At 39.7% G+C, this 19,181-nt stretch overlaps 1 protein-coding gene across 1 annotated transcript in view; it reads right to left on the bottom strand.

Moving 5' to 3' along the window:
* Positions 1 to 408: 408 nt before the first annotated feature.
* Positions 409 to 19,181, bottom strand: part of SPSB4 (splA/ryanodine receptor domain and SOCS box containing 4) — a 68,318-nt gene continuing 49,545 nt past the window's right edge. Inside the window, exon 2 of the mRNA XM_086468315.1 lies at positions 409 to 536. Within this exon, the coding sequence (XP_086324441.1) occupies positions 409 to 536 (128 nt within the window). The remainder of the gene's footprint in view (positions 537 to 19,181) is intronic.

Raw genomic sequence — 19,181 nt, forward strand, 5'->3', positions numbered from 1 at the left:
ATTTTCAGCTATTGGGGTGAGGTGTAAGAGAGAGATAGAAAAAAAAAAAAATCACGCTATTAAAGAATGCGCTGTCCTGCATGACAGTGGATCTTGCAGATCACATTTTCTATTGGCATTTACCAGAGGCAACAAAGATAAACCAATATATGAGAGATGAGAATAATGGCCTTCAGGACTGTAAACACAACAGGCAACAGATAATACATGAATCTCGATCAAATCAATGTTTTCACATTCTTTAGTAGCCCCCCCAGTGATCTGCTTTCACTGGTTCAGAAAAAAAAAATATATTAAAAATTAAATAACACTTAAGTGTCCATCACGAAGATTTGTATTTTGCTGTAAACAATTTTCTGCCATTTGCATTGATGTAGTCCAATGTGAGGCCAGACGGTTCTCGATGTCTTATTGGTATTGTAAATAATTTTTCAGAGACAGAGGCAAAGGTAGAATTTCTATGTCATGCAGGCGGTCTCTGCCAAGAGCAAAACGAATTGATCTTCGGCACAAGTCCATTAAAGGCAGGGGTTCCGCTGAAAAAAACAGAAGAAAGAAAAGAAAGTTAATTTTTAAGCATCTTCTTTTACAGGCAATGTTTTATTTATTACCATAGATTCTGTACTGTATTAACCAGGCAATAAAGACAGTAATGGTATTGCAAAAAACCTGACAACCATGAGGCAATTAAGATAATCAATAGAAGCAGAGACAGAATTCTATGCATTTCACCCATAATAAGTGACTGCAAAGTTTCAGACTGAGCTTCCTTACCTGTAAGGCTTAAAATAATTCAAAACCACTCTTCAGGCTTACCAAGTTGCAGCATAAGAAGTTATTACACTTCTATATTTCTAACAAGACAAAGAGATTCTACTCTGTTTATAACACAACATTCATCATGCCGTGTCAGTGTGAACGAAACTGGCAACTTCTGACCTTTATATACCAGTTCCTTCTGCGTCTTAGGAACTGGAAATGGTACTTAAGGGTAACCAAATTTCTCAGCAAACACCGCTTTTCCTGCAACGCTCTCTTAGCCTTTCTTTCTACGACCTTCATTGGAGGCAAAAACCTAAACAACCCCCCCTGAAAAATCCAGAATAATGCTCCATGAATAAATTGGGAGACCAGGATTCAGCTGACTAGAAGGCAGGGTGTGTGTTCTCATAGGTATATACACAAACACCCCCAACATCTGTAGATGCTCCTAGTTCAATTTAATAGAAGTGAATTAAGTATCTGTCAGAAATGTCTGGCTGATAGCACTTAAGATTGGAGACCCAAACACAGTGATCTGCAGCATCTCAAATCATCTCATCCCCATATCCCATCCTGGCATGCAAGACTCACACAGAATTGCAGGAACATCACAGAATTTCTGTCCAATAGCAGCATGAACGACCTCTGTGATTCCAGAGTTCGCAATAGAAACCTTTTTGCAGCAGGAACTGGAATAAAGCCGTAAAGTCTTTAACCAGTTACAGCTATCTTCAAGAACAACTTTAACCAGATGGATTTTGTTGCACATGTTGGTTTAAAAGGATAAGAGCTCAAAAGACCAGAAGAAACCTTTCCTCTTTAGGAGACAAAACAGTAGTAGCCTTTAAAACCTTACTAGTACTTCCAAACGGAGGAAAAAAAAAAGTCATGTGCCTATACTACAGTGATAACCTTTCATAAACGTGACAGATCACTTACAAGTGCTCAACACTGTACAGCAATCTGTGCCATATATAGATTTACACAAATGATGGTAATCTACCAATCCTTTAGCTGATTTTTTTTTTTAAATACTTGAAAAAAAATCATTGCAAAGTGCAAAATATCCAATTTTAGGATTTGTTTTGTACACTATAGTTGTCTGCTCTGGCGACACACCACTGACTTAATGGATCGTCCATCCTTTATCCCAGCATCACATTTGATTTGCATAGTCCATAGTTCACTATGGTGTTTTCCAAAGCATCCAGGGAAAAAGCTTAGTTGTACTATTGTACACTGAAAGACTAAAAAGCTTATTTAACTTTATAATCACTTCAGTGACTTGGATAAGGAGTCTACATCTCTGTAAAAATCTACTTCACCTATAATTTTGTCTATTAAAAGATTAAAAAACAAGAGCCCTTGCATTCCAGTAATAAAGTAACGTTTCCTATACAAAAGTGATCTTACTTTTTATTTTTACATACCAGAATTCTGAACCTTAAATCTTAAAGGATGAAGCTGTAAAATTCATTAACCAGGATTAATAAAGTAGAGCAAAAATAGCTCATGCATTCCAGGACACATTTTACAAGTCTTACACATAAACAAGGATTTTCTGAGTATCTTCCTAGAATCTCTGAAGTCCCATTAAGAAGATGTAAAATAAAGACTAAGGGTGTTTAAAGCCATTAAGTAACCATGTGGTCTCTTTTTTTTCCTAGACAAAGAAATACGTAAAATGCAGCCATCTGTGCAGACAGGCAGAATTAATCCTAAACTTCAAAACACAGTTTAAGGAAAGGTTAAAATATTTTTCAAGCTTGAAATGCTAAATTAATGTCTCCTGTCTCACTTCTACAGGGAATTTTCAAATGCTAAAGAAAATGCCCCCAAGTGTTTGCAACAGATGCTAAATTACACATACTGGATGTGTTTTTACAACATGAAAATTTAACTATACTCTTTTTACTCTCCCTTCTACCCAACAGCAGTTCAAACCTACAACAAAATTGGAACAGATTTGTCCTACAATACTAAATAAAAGTTACATTTTCTGGGGTGATGGCTGCAAGAATGTGAGGAAAAACTGTAATACTAGCATTAAGTAAAACCTTTTTGTATCTGTGAATAGTCCTAAATGATCAAAAATTAAATTCAGGAGAAGAAATAATCTTAGTTTTTAAAATAGTTTATGGGATAAATGTAAAACTGTTTAAACTTAAAGATCAACAATTTTTGGCCAGCCTAACTCTATAGCATCATTATTAAACATTTGGTATCTACCTTAATGCAAGCACTCTCCCATCCATCACATCTCACATTTTTACTACACATTTTACAAAGAAGGATCACTTGGAAAAAAGTTTGGGTTTTAAGCAGCACAAGTTACGTTCTGAAAACTGGCCAAGCTCAAGGGGGAGGCATTTGTATTACTATGGGGAAGAGGCAGAAGAAAGCTTGTATAAAGGTTGTTCAGACCTTTGATCCTCTGCTCTATGGCAGCTGGGACTGCTTCTCAACTCTGGCACTCGGGTGCATCCCTTCAGCAGCACCCTGCCCTTAAGCTGAGAAGACAGACTCAGCTGTGCACCCTTCTCCAGCACAACGGGCCCTGGGTAAGATGGGGGTCACCACGAGCCCCAGCAGGTCCCCCACCTTGGGAACCGGTAGAACAAAGGCACGCCAGAGTGCCACTGCCCTGCAGTCTCGACATAAGAAAGTGGAAATTTCAGAGACGCTTTAACATTCATCAGGTGCCAATATCTGGTGTACAGCCTGGCTGCCAATATCTGGTGTTCACGCTGGGTGCCAGGCCCAGGCTCTGCTGTGTCCCCACCGCAGCTCCAATGATTCACCTGTTTCCTGCACTGGAGCTGGGGAATTGGGATGATGTTAGCACAGCACAGCGTGCTGATGAGGAAATGGCCCGCTGCAAAGAGGTTGCTCATCGTCTACTGTAACACTTGAACCATCTCTTTCACACACATGCAAACACCATAAGTGCTTCAGGTTTTCAGGGAAATTCAGTCAGAAATGTAAGCATTGGTCCTTTTGGAAAGCAAAGGAAAAGTTCCGACCATCCTGGGTATACATTGCTGTGCACCCTGCCTAAAACACACACACAGACTTGATGTATCCAAAACACTCAACAGCACATTCAAATGTTCAAAACAGTATTTCCAGAATGCTATTTTCATTTGAGATCATACAAATAATGCTGAGAAGAGAACATTCTAGTAACGCAAGAGATGGGAAGATGAATATTCTGAAGCCACGTGGTTAGCTGTAAGTTTGGCTACTGAAAAAGTCTTTCTTTCACAATATTAAATATTTACCTTTGAAAAACTTTTAAATTCAGGGATATTAACTGATTGTTAGAACACCTCACTACTCTGTATATTTAATATGCATTATAAGTGTTGTATTTTTAGAGTAACCCACAATGGAATGGAACTGGAGCATTCAAGCCCCCCAGAAGAACATGAACCAGCCATTTTGCTGAAGTTACATGAACTCCAGTAATGTTCTTGCCATTAGAAAGAGGGGGAATGAATTGCTCAGCTGGAATGCAAAATTGTAAAGAAAACATGATTCACAAGAATGGCTCTTTGTATTGAATTCCCAACCATGCTAAGAAATGCAAAGCGAGACACTCCAGGTCAAGGGAGCAAGCTCTGTACAGGAAACCCAGGCTTCCTCTCAGACTGCAGCAGCACTGGAGAGAAAAGTGCAGCTACAGCTGGTTGGGTGATAGACACTGAGCCTGGGGCCAGCGTCACCTTCCTGAACCTACTTTAAGGAATTGACTTCTCATTTAAATTTTCCTACGAAACCTCTTCACCCAAACGTAGCTCCTCGTAACTGTCACGCTACAGTCAACTATTTTTCAGGAGGAAAAAAAACCCTCAAAAAAATAATGCTGCTTTATTTATGTGTCAGAGCTTAATTTCCATGTCTCCAATTTTGTACCAGTAGTTTACAAGAAGGCCCATAAAAAAAGAAACAGACCTTTGCTTCCACTCCTTCTCAGAAGCGTATCTGTAACAGGCCCACCATGAGTCACAGTACAGGGTACTCCGTCGCAAACCCTCCTTTCCCGACACTATGATTACACACACGGTGACACCTGAACTCCTGGGGACAATACACACAACAACGCAAAACAACAGCCACTCTTCTCACGCAGAGCTGCATTTTAACAAGGGGTGTACAAAATAGCTTAAATAGCAATTTAATTTAACAGCTAACAGCTTAAAAATAGCTATGCAATAAATTAAATTAATTACAGTAATTAAATAAAAATAGCTACTTAGCAGCTATTTAGCTATTAATAACACAAAATAGCTGTATTTATATATCTAGATATAGTCATTCTAATGGTATCACTGACACTTTAAGGACAAAGGCAAAGAAACTAGTTTGCAACTAGAAACAACTATGTGCTTGTGAGCATTTGTCCAATAAACATGCATCTGCGATAGCAATTTGCACGTCATTACCAGCTGAAAAGTTCATTTGGTTTTGGCAACCTGTAGTTATTTAACAATCTGGCGCTCCAAAAAGACTGCCTCATCTTTGTAAACAGGCTTTTATAGTTGAGATACTAAAGTCTGTAGCATTCAATAACACTAAATGTTATTAACTGCAATGTTACATAAGGCTCATACAAAAGAGCAGTTTTTAGCACACAACAGGTATTTGCCAAATGACAATACTCATTTTTTAAAGAAATTTTTAAAGCTCTAACAGAACATAATGTTCATGGCTTTCATCAATCTATGAAGAACATATTTTTATCTCATTTCACAAAATCAGAGTTGTCTGGGGGAAAAATAACCCCCACAACCAAGCAAAATTAAAGCTGGCAGAAAAACAAAGGAAGTTTTTGCAAGAATCATCATCACCAAAAATTAAGTGATTTTTAAAATTTATTTTATAGGTCTAAGATACCAAATTATCTTATATTTTGATATTTTTGGCCTTAAACTTATCAAAAAGCACTTATATTCAGTGATTTATGTTACAGTTTCCAACTGCTGTAAGGTTTAAAGTCAGATTTAAAAAAAAAAAAGAAAAAGAAAAAGAAAAAATACAGTGTTATAAGCATTATGAGACAGAGATGCAATCGTGCATCATTAAATATGTGGATGACATCCCCCCAGCCCCAACTTTGCTGTGCTAACCACAATGCCACGGGGGAAGTGCCAGCTCATTAAAAAGGCACCAGCAGCATAACCTGTCTTGCCCCAGAACACCCATCGCCTGGCAAGAGGAGCGAGGTGGTGCAGCATCGCCTCAAGAATGGGGAAGAAAGGAACCTCTTGCAAAAGTAACACATCGGGTGCACAGAGCAGAGTCTTGGAAACCAGGAAAATGCATGACGCTTCCATTCGTATCCTAATTATATAGGGCACAGGGGTTTTTTATACATGTTACGTACTTGGTTCCTACTGCCCGGTTCCCCTTTCTGTCCTCTCCTCTTTGCCACCAGTAAGTCAGCATCACTCCAGTTCCTGCCCTGCACTTTTCACCACTCAAATTTAATCTCATATTTTGCCAAGATCAATGGCCATCACCTTCAGAGGGATGACTTCCCCAAAAGGTTAACCCTTTGTCATGGAAAGGGGACCCAATACGGCCACAAGAGGACATTCTTAGACTGTCCCTGTTCTGGTGGGCCTCCCATAAACCAGGCATGAAGGGAAAGCTCGCTCCATGGCTTGTCACCACTCTGCTACCAGATGCCTACCTGTTCCAATGGACAACCTCCTGTCCCTCATCAGGGCATCTGAATGCTCACCATACTCCAGACTGCAGCACTTTTTTTTGTAATCCTTTTTCTTGAATTTTCCCCCTTCCTCCAGGTATTAAAACACCTGCTAAGGGGTAACACAGCCTAAGTGTTTCCATTAGGGTGATTTAATGTATACAGAAATTTGTAACTACCATTCAGTTATCACATACAATAAACACACTAATATATGGAAAGCCAGGAGTTTTCCTTCCAACTTTTCTGCCAAGCTTAATTATTGTTTAAATTTTACACAGTACAGGCCAAATTCCCACACATAATACAGTACATAAATACACCTCCCGTGACATATTTATTGCTTCCCTGATACAACTGGTGGAAAATTTGAGTTGTGTTCCTTAAATGGCACAATCTAGAAGAAAGGAAACTGCAAATAATATAGTAAAGAACACAGGCTATGACCAGTCATAATAAATGCTAATCTCCTAACAGCAATAAAAATTCAGTCAAAGGATAACATGATAAAAGAAATCTCATCAATTTTTCCCACAGATGTCTTTAAGCCCTGTAGCCTAACCCAGCAAACTGTACAAATGAAGCACCTTGGAACATCATATTTTAATTACAGCCCAGGCGATCCACAGGAATTGCCACTCTCAAGACTTCTGTAAATCAAAAGGGAACACCGTGGTTTTTCAAAGGAGTGTCGCCATTTTTCTCTAACTCCCATGTTTATCTACGGGAGAGCACTGGGCTCTGGCAGACTACTACCAAACTTACGCTGGCTTTGCAAAAGTCACATCCTCCAAAGCTCTGCGCCCCCCCCCCCCCCATAGCAGCTGATGCTGTTACCGCAGGCAGAGCACACGCACTCCCTCCCTTCAGCCTGCTCCCCCCCACCCCCCCAGACATCACCCTCCTGCCCATGCAGCTTGTTCATATACAGATGGAAGCTATTGCACTCACTTCTTCAAAAGCGTAACAGGTGGCAGATGGTGAGATTTTTTGTTATCAGTCAAGGCTGATGAACAGCCACTGTCTCCAGCAGTTGTCTACTAGGTCAAAAAACCTTTACGTTGTACCACAGCAGCACCTTGCTTTTAGCAGACAGGGTGGGGAAGTAAAAATACAAAAATAGCACAGACATGGCCCTGTATCTGAGCTAACCCACTTCCCACAAAAATTTGGTACTTGAAATTAAATATGTTAAAGGAAGAAAGGAAGGCAAGAAAGCTTTAAAAAGGAAGGACTCAAGGGTAAATCTCCCTTCTCCTCCTCTGCATGTCTTATGCTGGGTAGGGCGGGATTGTTTTACAGATACTTTTGGCTTTTAAGTGTTAAATGCAGTTAAGCATAGTTTAAAACCTCAGCCAGGCATCATTTAGCAGAATTAAGCTGAAAAAGCAGCAATGAACAAGCAGATATTCTGCAGCATCATTTGTTTTCAGTTAATGCTCTCCAGCTGTGCTTTCTTGAGAGTAAAAGAGTTGAAAAGCAGAACAGAACGAAAACAAACCAAAACCAATCCCAAAAGCCAGTGGCCTCTTGTTATGGGTTTGATAAAGAATCTCATTTGAGCACAAGTATGTATCTCCTTGGAATTTCTTTTTTGCATTTCAGTGTTTGCAATCTCCAGTGAAGAAGACACAAGACTTAGACAACTGGTCCTGACTTATAAGCACCACAGCACATGCCTAAATCCAATTAATTAAATGCAGGCTTTAAATTCATTCTTAAAGATTTCAATTTAAGCAGACGCCTAAACATCTTTTTTGAATCATACTGGTTATAGGAATGTTCTTCCTAAAAAAGTAATTAGTCTGTGTACATTTGTAGGAAGGCTGTATGTATAGTCATATGCATATATACCTGTAGAAACCCTCTTCTGACAGGCTCAATGTGCTCTACAGTTCTTACCCTCTAGGTGGGTTTATGATCGTCTAAAAAGGGCTCTAGATCAAGCACATTTAATATGTGGAACAGGAGCAATACAAAGTCCAGCCCCAGGCCAAATCTACAAGCAAACTTCACTGTGGAAACCTTCCTGAAAACCTTCATTTTCTGAATTACAACAGCTAATTTAAATGTACATAGGCATTATAATAATTCAATTTCCATAACAAAAAAGAAAAAACCACCACACATATAACTCCTATTTGAAAACATTTTAACACACTATTTCTCTGATCTACACATTACTAAATTGTACTGCTCAACATAATTCAGAAGCTGCAAAAGAGAGCCAGATAATAATGAATTTTATCAGCAAATGAGCAGCTTTATTAAAAAGGAGCAAAGCCCTGTATTAAGCTGGTTTCCTTACAGCTTGGTAATTTGCATGCTGCCAGAGCACACGAGCGAGAACAGTGGCCACTTCCCTTCTGAAAGAGGAAGCACACTTATGATTTCATTCCTTGTGTGCATTGGGGAAATGCAAATAGGAAGGATGAGCTGGAAAGATTTGCTTTCTGGCATTCATTTGTGTGTTCTTCCCCCTTCAAATACTTCCATAAAACAACTCTTTGCTTTGTTCTTGAACACAGTACAAACGTAAATTGAGACAGTTACTTCAGTGATTATCTAAATGTTCTGCAGTAGAAAAGACATCTAACATAAACACATGCTCTTTAAAACCAACAAACAAACAAAAAATGAAGTGCTTGACATTAGAGATGAGCCTAAGCTACAACCATTGGCTCCTTAGCTCCTCCCAGCTCAGACTTCCCCAGGTTTAACATGCTGGGAACGAGGATTTGGCTTAGATTAATCCCTAATGTATACTTTATAGCTTTTACTCTTAGAAATGCATTTATCACCACTAAATTCAGCTTGTGTGCCAGGCCATAAAGAGGGAAGTTAAAATATATCAAGGTGAGAGAAGATTAAAGCTTGGATGAGAATTTCATCGAGTAGATACATTGGAGTTCAAAGACAATGTTGCTTAGGGGTTGTGGACAGATTTATAGGCAAAGTAATAACAGAGAAAGTTGAAGGAAAGTTCAGATTTCAAGGACGAACCACTACAGACAACTATTGCAACAGGAGTTCACACACCGCAAACAATATCCAACATGATGACTGAAATATGCTGAAACAATTCCTTGTGTTTTATCTCTTCATGAAATGTGCTTCATAAATGTGCATATAAAATGCCCATGCACAGGTACGCACCTGTAACAACCTTTATGGCTGTGAACAAGCCTTTATTGTTTGGGCGTGGGGGGGAGTATCAGAAGGAGACTTTAGGTGAAACTTTTCCTATCCCTTGGTGCATTTCTGTCTTAAGAATTACAGCAGATGATGAGAATTCTTAGTGGGAAACCTAATCGTACTGATTGAAATATCCTAAAATTCAAAATTCTAAGTTTTCACAGCTGTTCTTAAGCACAATTTTTTATTTTGGGTTAAGCAGAGAAAGAGAGAGAAAAATGAATGACAGAGATGTCTTCAAAATGACAAAATGTTGGAACTATGTGCTGAACCAGGCAGGTACCTCGTTGCCTGAATGCGCCATCTGCCCTTCTCCCACTAGCCTATTTTATCTACCTGTTGCATTTCACATAACATATTCATTGTGTGGGACGATGAAGTACACCCTGTCATCTTTTCTTGTACTGTGCCAGCACACTAGAGCCCCACAAGAATTTCTAAATCCTACCATACTAAAATAATACGTGTTCATTCAAGATTTCTGTTGCTTACAACTCATGTATTCTCAGCTGGAACCTATCACAGTAGTTTTCTGCATAGATGTTTAGTATTTTACTAAATAATAGTTATTTAGTCTAGTTAGCAATTAAGTTGATTCAAAGCATCTTCTGCATCACATTGCACCATTCTTCAAAGTTCCACCATATTGATAGGGCAACAGAACTGATGACCCTCCTACTTAAATTAATGCAAATTGTGTCGAGCTGTTTAAGACAATAAATATTTGACTACATTCCTCATATCGTTGTTACACGATGTTTCCTCAACTGCTTCAATTTAATTTGCCCAGAGGCTCCAACATACGCAGATTTCCTCAAACCAAGCACAAAAATTGCAGCAGCACGTCATTTAAATTTTAATGTAATTGTATACAAGTTAATGATTTCTAGGGGAGATGTGCAAACAACAGACCTGACTCATCGCTTTGTTACCCTAGTTTTGATATTAATAGAATTACATCGGAATAAATCTGGAGCAATAAAGCTGCAATTAGGCTCCATATAATGAATTTGATCCCACTAGTTTAGTACCAGTTATATTTTCGATTTCTTGAAAGCAATTTTTTTTTCTTAAGTACCATAATCTTCACTAGCAGAAAACGGGCACTAGAGACAATCTGAATTATTTTCATACTGAATTTAGGATATTGTCATTGCTCCTAGCGTGCCAACACAACCAATGCTCTCTGAAGACATTTCCAAAGCATTGATTTTGAACACAAATGCACTCTCATATCACAGGTAGAGACCACACGGCTGCCTTTACTCACCATTGCTCAGGTCTTCTCATCACAAACTCCTGTAACCATCTTTCAACCTTAGCAAAGCTCTGTCTGAAATTTCACGCTGCTGTGCCACTGCCTAGAACTGGCACTCCTGGCATATTGTCTTACTAATGGTCTTGTCATTTTGTGAAGAGTAAGAGTATGGAAAGATGACTTCCATATCCATTCCTACATCCTACAGATGAAATCCATTCCTACAGCTGCTGAACGCGATGTGTTACCACATCCCAAGTCCCTGAAGTACCAGCATAAAACCCACTGGTGGGAAGGGACAGGTGAGGTGGTAGGTGGGCTAGGGAAAGTGGTTTGCCACTAAAGTGACTTCCGTTCCTGGGAGCATGGTGAGGGGGTGTTCGAATATGATGACAATCATTAAACTCGCAAAAAAACTCTGGAATTTAACATGGGATTACTAGAATCTGATAGCTAACCTGAGTTTTGCTCAAGCTGAATTTCTTCACCTCCAGGGCGGCATTGCAGGGCAAAATTTTCCTGTACTTCGTCCTATTGGATACATAGACAGCAGGAGCCCCCTCTGAGCTGTCTTCTCTGGCCTGAAAGGCTAAAGGGTAGGTGGTAGTTGTGGAACCTGCTACCATTCTCCATCCATCCATCATCCTACTCCTACAACAATGCTTAATATATGTGGAGAACTAGGCCTGCAGCAGCATACTCTCATGGCTTCTTCGCTGTCCTCCTCCAGCTCACCAGATCCAGCTAACCCATTTTCTTCGGCCCTCAAACTCTTCCCCCAATAGTGCTTGCTTGTGGTTCCAATGAATTCAGACATAAAGGGGAGAACAGCAAGAGGTGAACAGAAGGGCTTCTACCCCAGCCCTCTCCCCCTTGCACACAGCCTAGCTTCATGCTTGGTCTTTATGTACTTGTGCTTTGTGTTATCCACTTGTGGTTTTATGACCACCATCTGCACAGAACATCATTGATATCAAATGAGATAAGGACAAAGACAAGTGCAGCTGAACCATCGAGCAGTGTGGCTACGCTCTGGAAGGAACTACAAAACACCACGAAGGATCTGGGTTTATTGTTTCTTACTGATTCATTATCAAATACGCTTTGTCCAGCAACAGCCTTTTCCAGCTCTCTGTGCCCCCAGCTGCCATCTGGCTAATGCAGTTGCACAGGTATAAATGAAAGCATCATTTGGCCTGTAGAAAAGCTATTACAAACAAAGATTTATCTAGATTTTCAAATCCCAGAGTCAATCTGTAAGGCTGGCAATTAAAAAATTGCATCTGGGAACAACAAAGCAAAGCTGAGCAATTCACTCACTTCTTTAATGTACTCGGATGTACTTATTTCTTAGGAAAGGGAATCCCATCAACTCACTAATACAGGTGATTTCAAATAAAAAAATAGAATGAAAGAAATTGAATTTGTACAAAAATCCTTATAACAATTTCTACATATATGTGTTTTCAGATTCCTGAATAGATTCAGGTAGTAGCTTGAGGCACTCAGCTCACTATTATGTGTGTGTTTATATACACACGTATATATGTAAAACCGATACATACATAAGCACACGTATAAGAACATAAAAAGGTACGAATACAAGGGAAACGCCTGAACCACCCTCTCCTCTTTCCTACACACATACTTTACGTATTTATTTTAATGGCAGTAACACACTAAGGAGTTTAGGGACACAACAGATCTCTAACTATTTGATTTCAGATTTAAACAACGGGAAAAAACAAAAATGCAAAGCATTTGACACTGTCCCACATGGCATCCTTGTCTCTAAACTGGAGAGACATGGATTTGACGGATGGACCGCTCTCTGGTGGATAAGGAATTGGCTGGATGGTCGCACTCAAAGAGTCACAGTCAACGGTTCAAAGTCCGAGCGGAGAACAGTGATAAGTGGCACTCCTCAGGGATCTGTATTGGGACTGTTTAACATCTTTGTTGGTGACATGGGACAGTGGGACCCAGTGCACCCTCAGCGAGTTTGCTGATGACACCAAGCTGTGTGGTGTGGCTGACGTCCTGGAGGGAAGGGAGGCCATCCAGAGGGACCTTGACAGGCTGGAGAGGTAGGCCTGTGTGAACCTCATGAATTCACAAGGCCAAGTGCAAGGTCCTGCCCTTGGGTCGAGGCAAGCCCAAGCACAGACACAGGCTGGGCAATGAGTGGATCGAGAACAATAGCACAGAAAAAGCACTTCTAAAATTCTACAATTTGGGGAGATGTACAGTAATTTCTTAGTACAAAATATCAACTATTTCCACATTGTTTTAGCTACAAGAGGATACACTTTTTTATCTGTGCATTGGTAAATAAGCAGGTTAAAGTTTTCAAGAATAAGTGAGTTTATGCAAGCCCATACTTAGGTAGCACAATACATGACATGATTCATTACAGTATCAAGAAGGCAGCAGAGCTTAGTGAAGACAATAAAGCCCTTTCCAGCCCAAAAAAAGGGATGGAATTTTTTGTCAATTTTTTCTTTGATACTGTATTTACAGTTGGGATACGACAATTTCAAACTTATGTATTAAGTTCTTCAATGGAAAGAATTGTGGGGTTTTTTTTGTTTGGTTTTGGATTTTTTTAATTAGTGGAATATCAGTTTGATGCTAAATTTTCATTATGCTTTAACAGATTCTGGACAGACTCCTTCATTATCAGCTTCATATTTTGAACACTCATTTTTATATTTTTCTTAATGTGATTACAAAAAGAAAAAAGGTGAGAGACAAATATCAATCCCATTTTATGCTTGAGTGGCATGTATACACATACATATGATTTTTATTTATATATAACTCCACTGTGACTGTTTTCAACCAAATCTTCTGACCTATTAAACCACTTAAGTATGTCTTATTTTCTCCTCTTATCAGCCATCTCCTTCCCTTTCTTCTGTGCTCCTACTCTCAAAGCAAACAGTGTGACTCAGTGAACTGGGGTTTAAAAACGAAAAGCCCTTCTACCTGTGGGTGGGTAAACATCAGGCAAAGTATATTTTGCTTTTTTAAATCTAAAATCTAGGTGGTATTAGTGCAATAGATGAAATGCTAAATTATCAAAACAAATTCTTTAACTCAGTATTTAATCCAAAGTGCAAACCCCCAAAATACTGAAAGCACATTCAGAATTACACATAGCACAAAACAATGTTTCCCACCAAATTCCTTCTGCTCCCTGTTGACGCAGCCTTTTTCACTTCACCAGTACTGTCAGCAAAGCAAAAGGGAATTTTGCCAGGGTAAATACTGCTAAATGGTGTCCCCCATCCACAGATATCTCTCTTCTCCCCTGTTGCCAAGTAATTTCTGATGTCAATCTGCACTTAAGATGAAATGGATTTTTTTTCCCCAAGTACCCACAGTTTTTAGATAAATACTGACCCCTCAGGCATAAGAATATATCCATGCCATTTTGATGTCTTCGCTATTTCTTAACTGACTTAAGTTAATCACATAAGCAATGATTAAGTAAAAAGCTACACACAGTTTTCCAAAATCATCCTTCGTAGGGGTGGGAACAGTGACCTAGACCAGACTTCCTAAGGTGTGTTCAATTTAACCCATCCTCTACACCCATCACATTAGTTAGGCTATTCTTTTACTCCCCTGCCCAGGAGGAGAGATCAACAGTTTGTGCTTATTTTAAATCTTGTTCAACCATACATGGAATCAAAACTGCAACCCCAAAGAAGCTGGTAGTCAAGCACTAGAGGCAAGAAAACTCTCCAGAGAGATTAGGGTAACCTAACCCACTCACTCATTTCCCAAAGTGCTGGTACTTGTCTTCTACCTCCTTCCTGCCATTTCAAAAAAAAAAATCAGAAAAACTTCTTCAAAAAGCAGGGTTGATAAATCAAGGAAGATGCCTTCCTGCTCTGAAGCAGAAGCAGCCAAACACTACCAAAGCAGAGACATGAAGACCTGGGGCATCGCAGCGATGAGAAACAGACTGACTTGACCCTTCTAAGCATCTCCCAGCTCAAGGGACAACAAGGAGAAAGAGGCAATGACCACCCAGAGCACTTCCCTGGGAGGTCAAAGTGCAGCTCTTGTGTGTGCTGACCACTCGATACATCCACATTGCTACCACTGGAGTGGAGACCCAGAGCCCTCCATCACCTGCACCAGTGGGTTTCCTTTGCAGACCTTTCCAGGACTGCAGGCAGGGAGGGAGGCAGGGCATGCTCCCTCCTGACAATCCCCCACCTGGGAAGACTGGGAGATCAGGCGACTACGGAAAACATTACTAATTGACAGAGACAAAAGCAACTTGGGAGCAACAAGCACAACACCAAGATCAGTGGAAAAATGTCAACAAACAAAGGAAAAAGGAAAATAAAGGCTTCCTCCCTTTAACTGTGTCACGGTTTAGTGTACTGTTTTCAATACAAATTGTATACTTTACATCATCTCTGCTATTAATGACATGTGTATGTCGATGTCACGCATTTTATATTCTGAATGAAATCTTTTTATAATATATACTTTTAATTTTATTTACTGACGCAAAATCAGAATTCTGGGGTCTGTCTATTTGGGATCCTGATACCAACTGAAATACGCATTCACTGTCACTAAGGTAGCTTTCCAGCTTAGTAAAAAAAGGGCAGTGTTTTCATACGATTTGCTTCCAAAGACAAAAGCAGGACTATGCACACTATTCATCACTGCCTCTCCCTTAACATCAATTAAAACTGATCTTCCAGGACATTCCCCCCTTTAAAACATGAAAGCCAGATGACAATTGTTCAAAACTTCTGAACCTCTCTCCTATACAGCTTTGAATAAAAACTTCTATGCTTGAGCAAAAGCAAACTTCACAGACAGCAACTTGAATCCTTGCTTGAAAATCCTGGAGAAGAGCAGAAGTCACCCTGTGGTGAAAGCAGTCCGCAGCCCTTGTGTTCAGGTTTCCAGTATGGACTAGGACTCAGCACACTATACTGGAAGGTTACAAACGCAGTGTGAAGACATTACCAATAAAAATGTTTCATCTGTTTCTTAGATGCATCACATTTTTCAGAAGCCAGTTGCGCATAATACTTCTCATTTCATCAAATTCATGCTAGGGATGATCCATATGGATTTAGCAATTACCACAGACAGAAAAAGTCACAAAATTCTGCCTGTTCCAAAACAGTCTGTTCCTCTTCTGTTCTCAGTAGTCATAGCGGGACTGAACCCTTGCTTTCAAATATGTAAACCTCAATTTTATGTGCATTTTTCCTTATGGGCTTTGGCCAATTTTGATGAAAGATTCGGCTTGATCAATCCAAACATGGATGCCTCACAAAAAACAGTTTCCTTTGAGGCTACTTAGAATATCTGAATGAAATCTCTCTTACTTTTAGGAAGCACTTTATGGAGACATCCTGGTTACAGAATTTTGTTAATGGAAAACCATCTTCAAGGAGTCTTGAAATGCAAACATGTTCCCAAACAACAGTGCAGGGACTAAAACAGCCCCATAAATCTAGGAAGTTCAAAAGGTTGAGTTCTCTGTTACATCACAAAATGAGAACATAGAACAGACCTAAGTTGTCTTCATATACAACTGCCACCCTCCAGCAACTATATATCTCTTTTTAAAGGCCTGCTCTGAAATTGTCTCTGCAAATTCTGCTTCTAAAAGCTATTCACCTACCTTCCAAAAATGCTGGGGGTTTTTTTGTGTGGTTTTTTTTTTTTCCTTCATAATAGCAAGGTATTTCCAATTGTTCACACCAAGATACTCATCCGCAAGGACTTTTGCCTCGTTTAAGGTTCAACCGTGCTCTTTGCAGCACCAACGCAGTTCTTCCCCAAGCTACCAGAGTACCAGAGTTAACTTCCCACCAGAATTCAAACCAAGCCTGGGACCTGCAGTTCCTTAGAACAAATGCAGCAGAGGTAGAAGGGAGATGGACAGTAGGGGATTTATCAGTCGTAACAAACACTTAGAGAAAAAGGACTTTAGAGCAAGCCTACGCACATTTCTACCTTCCTTAAGTTCCCAAAGCTTAGCAACCCTCAGGTGCTCACAGCTCTCAACAGAGCTCTGTGTTTCAGTGCTGTTCTTCCAAATAGTTAATGCCCATCTCATTCCTGAAAACCCATTTTAGAGTCAAAGTTCTGGTTTTCAGCATTTCCATTCCATTGCCTATCCAGGCCAAAGCTGAGCTTCACAGAAAACAAAGGCAAACATCACCACAAGGAAGTGCTTAGAGGGCAATGCCAAATTTATTTTTGGTTCAAAGGTAGCCACACTGACACTTGCCATGCTTGCCCAAACAGGGCTTTCCTGTTTTTCCCAAACATACTTCCTGGGAAAGTGGTACATACCTACTCTAGGTGGTCCTGCTTTGGCAGGGGAGTTGGACTAGATGATCTTTCGAGGTCCCTTCCAAGCCCTAACATTCTGTGATTAGACATACAATAATTACGAGTGTCACAAATACACTGCTACTATACAGCTAAACCCACTGCCTCACAGATAAAACACACTCACAATGAATTTCCAATTCATTAATAAAACTTTATTATTGGTGTCCAAACTAATTATATTTGCATGCACAAAGTAATCTAGAGCCCACAAAGCAGAGAAGTTGAAGGAACGACACAGCATACAAGAAGTAAGCAAACCAGCAGCCCTCTGAAGCCTCTGACTCTTTTCAGGATTCCCAAAAAGTGTTGCTTGGTCTGTGCCAACTGCACTCTGCAGATATAATGCAGCGTATGATCTTAACCCTGCAGAGCCTCAGTAAAGCTCTACCTACCACAGCACTAAACCAGGTCTTTGGGAAGCTCTGCTCAAAAGAAGGTAAAACTAAGAGCTGTTATTAGAAATTCAAATAATAAGGATTCCCCCAAGTGCCGTAAACAATTCATGATGCTGGAAATTCAGTGTTTTTTGAAAATGTAACAACTATGATGCCCCTCTGCAACTACCATTTGTGAGAATTTAAAATATCACTTCAGAAACCTGAAGTTCATCTGACAAGAGAAAAATAGCACTGTTTGTGCAATGCCAGAATACTTTAAATCATATGCAAGTCTTAACCTTGGCTTTCAGAAACAACAATCAAGTTTCTAGTTGCACCTATGTGACTCCATTCTCTCCAAAATAAAAAGGCTATTTATTACTGCTCAATATGTGCAGTGCAAGGAGACCCAGTTGGGCAGCGGTGCCAGCTGCCTTTGTCAAACAGCTGTGGCTGCGCTCCCAAAAGCGCCACCCAGCCTCAGCAGGTTAACAGCATATGCTACATTTTTCACAGGGATGTGGTCTGCGATGTAAATGAGGTTGCTCTCTAAGCTTGCCTTCAGAAAGCATTCTCAGCAACCCAGATCCTCCTTGAAATCTCTCATTCCCAGAAGGAAAGAGAAAAAAAAAGTAAGCTTCCCCAGCAGTAAGTATCCACCAAGAAACTTTGTGTGTTCCCATCCAAACCCTCCTCCCTTTCCTTAAGCTTTCCATTTCTTGCTGTATTATAAATCACTCTGGAGAAATACCATGGACTAAATGTTTAAGTTATGTTCCTAAGCGGTAAACCAACAAGTTTTACTAGACTCTTGAAAATAAAAAGTGTGGTCTATCTGCAGAAGCAAATTATATATTGTTTTTTCTATATTAATTATATGTTACATGGATTAATGGCCATAGTAACAGGAAGTTAAACTGGCCCTTATTATGGAAAACTGTTGTACCTGAAACAGAACAAATATCACAAGGGCTGAACAAAGCTTTGGGGAATGCATCAAAATGCTATGCAAAGATTAGTTCTCTTGGCTCCAAAGTGGCTTGTTAGATAACAGCAAAATATTTTTTTAAGTTGAAATATAAGAGCATCTGACCTGTGGTCAGACAAGAAGCAGTACCTTTCAAAATGATGGAGCTCTGGTACAAGACAGCAGGTACACTTTCTCCCCTGCAAGAGCTTCTCCTACACACACATCCTCCAATTTTGGCCTGTGAGTATTCATTCCTTTATTAACAATCTCCTAATCAAATCTTTTGTTCCAGGAAGGTCGCTGTAGTTTAAGAACAACGCATTAAAATGCTTTCAAAGTATTTATAGAAAGATGTTGTAGAAAAGAAGTAATAGCTTAAGTACAACTGAGACTGTGCATCACTAATGGAACTTTCCACAGAAGTTGAGTATTTTGACAGGATGTCAGCCTGGGAGCAGAGTTCCTAAAGCAGCATTGATGCAAACAAACAGAACTAACAGCTAGCAGTAAATGCTTTCA

The sequence above is a fragment of the Leptosomus discolor genome, chromosome 7, assembly GCF_034619465.1.
Source record: "Leptosomus discolor isolate bLepDis1 chromosome 7, bLepDis1.hap2, whole genome shotgun sequence".
NCBI lineage: Eukaryota > Metazoa > Chordata > Aves > Leptosomiformes > Leptosomidae > Leptosomus > Leptosomus discolor.